Source organism: Bos grunniens, chromosome 1, assembly GCF_055505025.1.
Source record: "Bos grunniens cultivar Pamir isolate PY7600 chromosome 1, Bosgru_T2T1.0, whole genome shotgun sequence".
Classification (NCBI taxonomy): Eukaryota; Metazoa; Chordata; class Mammalia; order Artiodactyla; family Bovidae; genus Bos; species Bos grunniens.
In genome coordinates this window covers 45854659-45857373 of record NC_141165.1, presented here as the reverse complement: position 1 = coordinate 45857373, position 2715 = coordinate 45854659, and the positions used below count along the sequence as shown (strand labels likewise).

The following is a 2715-nucleotide window of genomic DNA, read 5'->3' as shown; positions in this document are numbered from 1 at the left end:
TGGTTGACTGATATTCACAAGTATTTTTAACTTCTCTTGAAAAGAGAGCTCTCTCTGATCCTCTTGGTTACCTAGAGCCAAGGATGCACATGGGTATTTGGTATATCAGCATTTCTACAAATTCTGTTTTTCTAAACACAATTCATATGCACATAAACACATATATAAGTCATTATAAAAGTTCATATCTGAAAGAAGGTTGAAAATATTTTTATATTTTTATAACATTCCAGTTAATTCCAGATAATTAGAGGGCAAATATCTATCACTTAATTTATCCTAAAAAATCTTTCATTCTAATACCTGCTCTAGGTAAACATTTGCTTTCTGCCATCCAGGTATTCATTACATAATCAACTTATTGATTGCTTTGCTGACACTTAATTCCCTTCATTTTTATTTTTTAAGAAGAGTGTTTTGAAACTCTAATACTTTACTACTTATTATCCAGGAAAGTCTAGAGTAGGTTGCCTTCCCTCTGGGAGAAATTTGTCGATTCCAATTACGAATTCAAGAAGGAGCTGAGTTTTGTTTACATCTCAATTCCTTCTATATTCTCTGTATGCCACAGAATCCTTTGAAACATAAATTCTCTTACCAAATCCTCTGCTCCAAGGGAAAGTTTATGAGCTCTATGTAGTTCTTACCTCAGTCAGAGCAAAGCTATCTATTCCATTGAGGCATTAACAGGATGTAGAACAAGATGTCTCTTTGGGTCCCCACATGGTGATTTAGTCTAATGTAAATTTCTAGATCAGAAGTCCATGATGAAAAAAACGTATTCAAGTCCCAAATATTTCCTTCTACCATGTTAGGTTACTTGTGCCTATTATATTCTCTACATATACTCCTTATGCCAAAGTATTATGAAATATTTTAATGAAGTGATTACATTTCCATAATAACAGTTTTTCTAATTTATGTCAAATGGTATGAGATTTCATAAGCCTTGCTTTGATTACACTACCAGAACCCAAATCCTCAGAGTTACCCAGAGCATTAGGTGGCTGCTAGGGGAGCCACCTGAAAAGGGAATGTTGAACCATTCAATGGCAAGCATGGCAATGGAACCAACCATGGCAATGGTCACCATTGCCACTCTGAGCGACACATGCGTGACTCTAGTCATCCAGAACAGTTGACACCGAGGTATTGTTGACTTTGCTTTTCACAGAAGAGGCTGAAGTCAGCTGGATGCTCTTATGGAGAGCAGGGACTCTTCCACCAACAATTTCATTCATGTTCTTCTTTGGCCTCAGCAAAATAATGAAGCACTTGGGAGCAAATGTACAACCAAATAAACCATAGTTGGATGCCAAGATTGCAAATGTTTCCACAGCTACTTTAAACTTGCCTTTGGTGCTCAAGTAAGCAGGGACAATCCAGATGATAAAAACGACCAGCATTCCAAAGGTGATGCTTTTTCCTTCATAGTAATTATCCTGTGGCAACTGGTGTGCCACAAAGGTTGTGAGAAAGCCCAGTAAGGCCAAGAAGACATCCCAAACATAGAGCACAAAGGTTCTATAGAACCTTCATTACATTCCAGAATAATCTTTATATTTTGAGATTCCATGTTCTTGTACACCCTTGGGTGGTTCAATACTAAATAGGCTAAAGAAGAAGAATAGTCGCTCAGTCGTGTCTGACTCTTTGCGACCCCATGGACTGTAGCCTACATGGGATTTTCCAGGCAATAGTACTGGAGTGAATTGCCATTTCCTTCTCCAGGGGATCTTCCCAACCCAGGGATCAAACCCGGGTCTCCCGCATTGTAGACAGACACTTTACCGTCTGAGCCACCACGCCAATTTCAACTAGAACAGAGGTTAGCACAATGATTTTCCGATAAAGAGGGTGGATGGATATAAGTTGAGTTTTGGATTTGGAAATTCTGTAGGCTGAAAACACTGAAATAGTCTTACCAAGAATGCAAGACAGGCAGAGAGAAAACCCCAGTACCAGAGTGATCTGACAGGCCATGCAAGACCAGTTGTAAGGCTTGCCGATGAAGAGCATGGAAGACAGCAGTGTGATGACAAGAGAAACCTGAATAAGAAAGCTCAACTCCCGGCCCTTAGCCATCACCAGCGGAGTATGTCTGTGTATCACATAAACAGTTGTGACTGCCAAGACCAGAAGTACCCCAAAGATGGAGAGAATGACGAGCGTGAATCCCAGGGCCTCATCATAAGCAAGGAATTCCACTTCTTTCAGCACACACTCACTCTTTTGTGGATTGGACCAGTAGTCTTCACCACATTGATCACACTCCCTTTGACCTAATGAACAAAGAACAGAGGACTGACTGCAGAGAAATCCAGTTGTCCCCATCGGCTGTGAATTGCCCAGAAGAACCAAAGGCCTCATACAGGACTCAATGAGATTTTTTATAGAGAATATATATATCTTTAAAAATAAAATCAGTGATAAAATGGTCTTAGAGTGTGCAGCTAACAGTAAAGATTGAGAATTCTTTTCAATTTTGGAAATTCAGTCTCCCTCCTTGATTTCAGCTGTTTCTGCATGAATCTTTTTAAGTAAGATGCCTCTTTCTTTCTCCTCTAATTATCTAATTGAGAAGGGTGGTGTATCCCCTCACAAACCTAAGAACAACCCACAAATATGTGAGAACATTAAAGCTATTAAGGTAAAACAAGGTTTGTGACAAGGATACAGTTGATTGTTTTCAGCCTTTTATTCAACATCTTCCTC

At 39.3% G+C, this 2715-nt stretch overlaps 1 protein-coding gene across 1 annotated transcript; it reads right to left on the bottom strand.

Moving 5' to 3' along the window:
- Positions 1-862: 862 nt before the first annotated feature.
- LOC147379374 (vomeronasal type-2 receptor 1-like) lies at positions 863-2495 on the bottom strand. Its single transcript, XM_086391517.1, is given in 3 exon segments — positions 863-1504; positions 1507-1614; positions 1785-2495. Coding segments are annotated over 3 exon segments (1077 nt in total). The 5' UTR covers positions 2371-2495; the 3' UTR covers positions 863-1121.
- Positions 2496-2715: the final 220 nt, after the last annotated feature.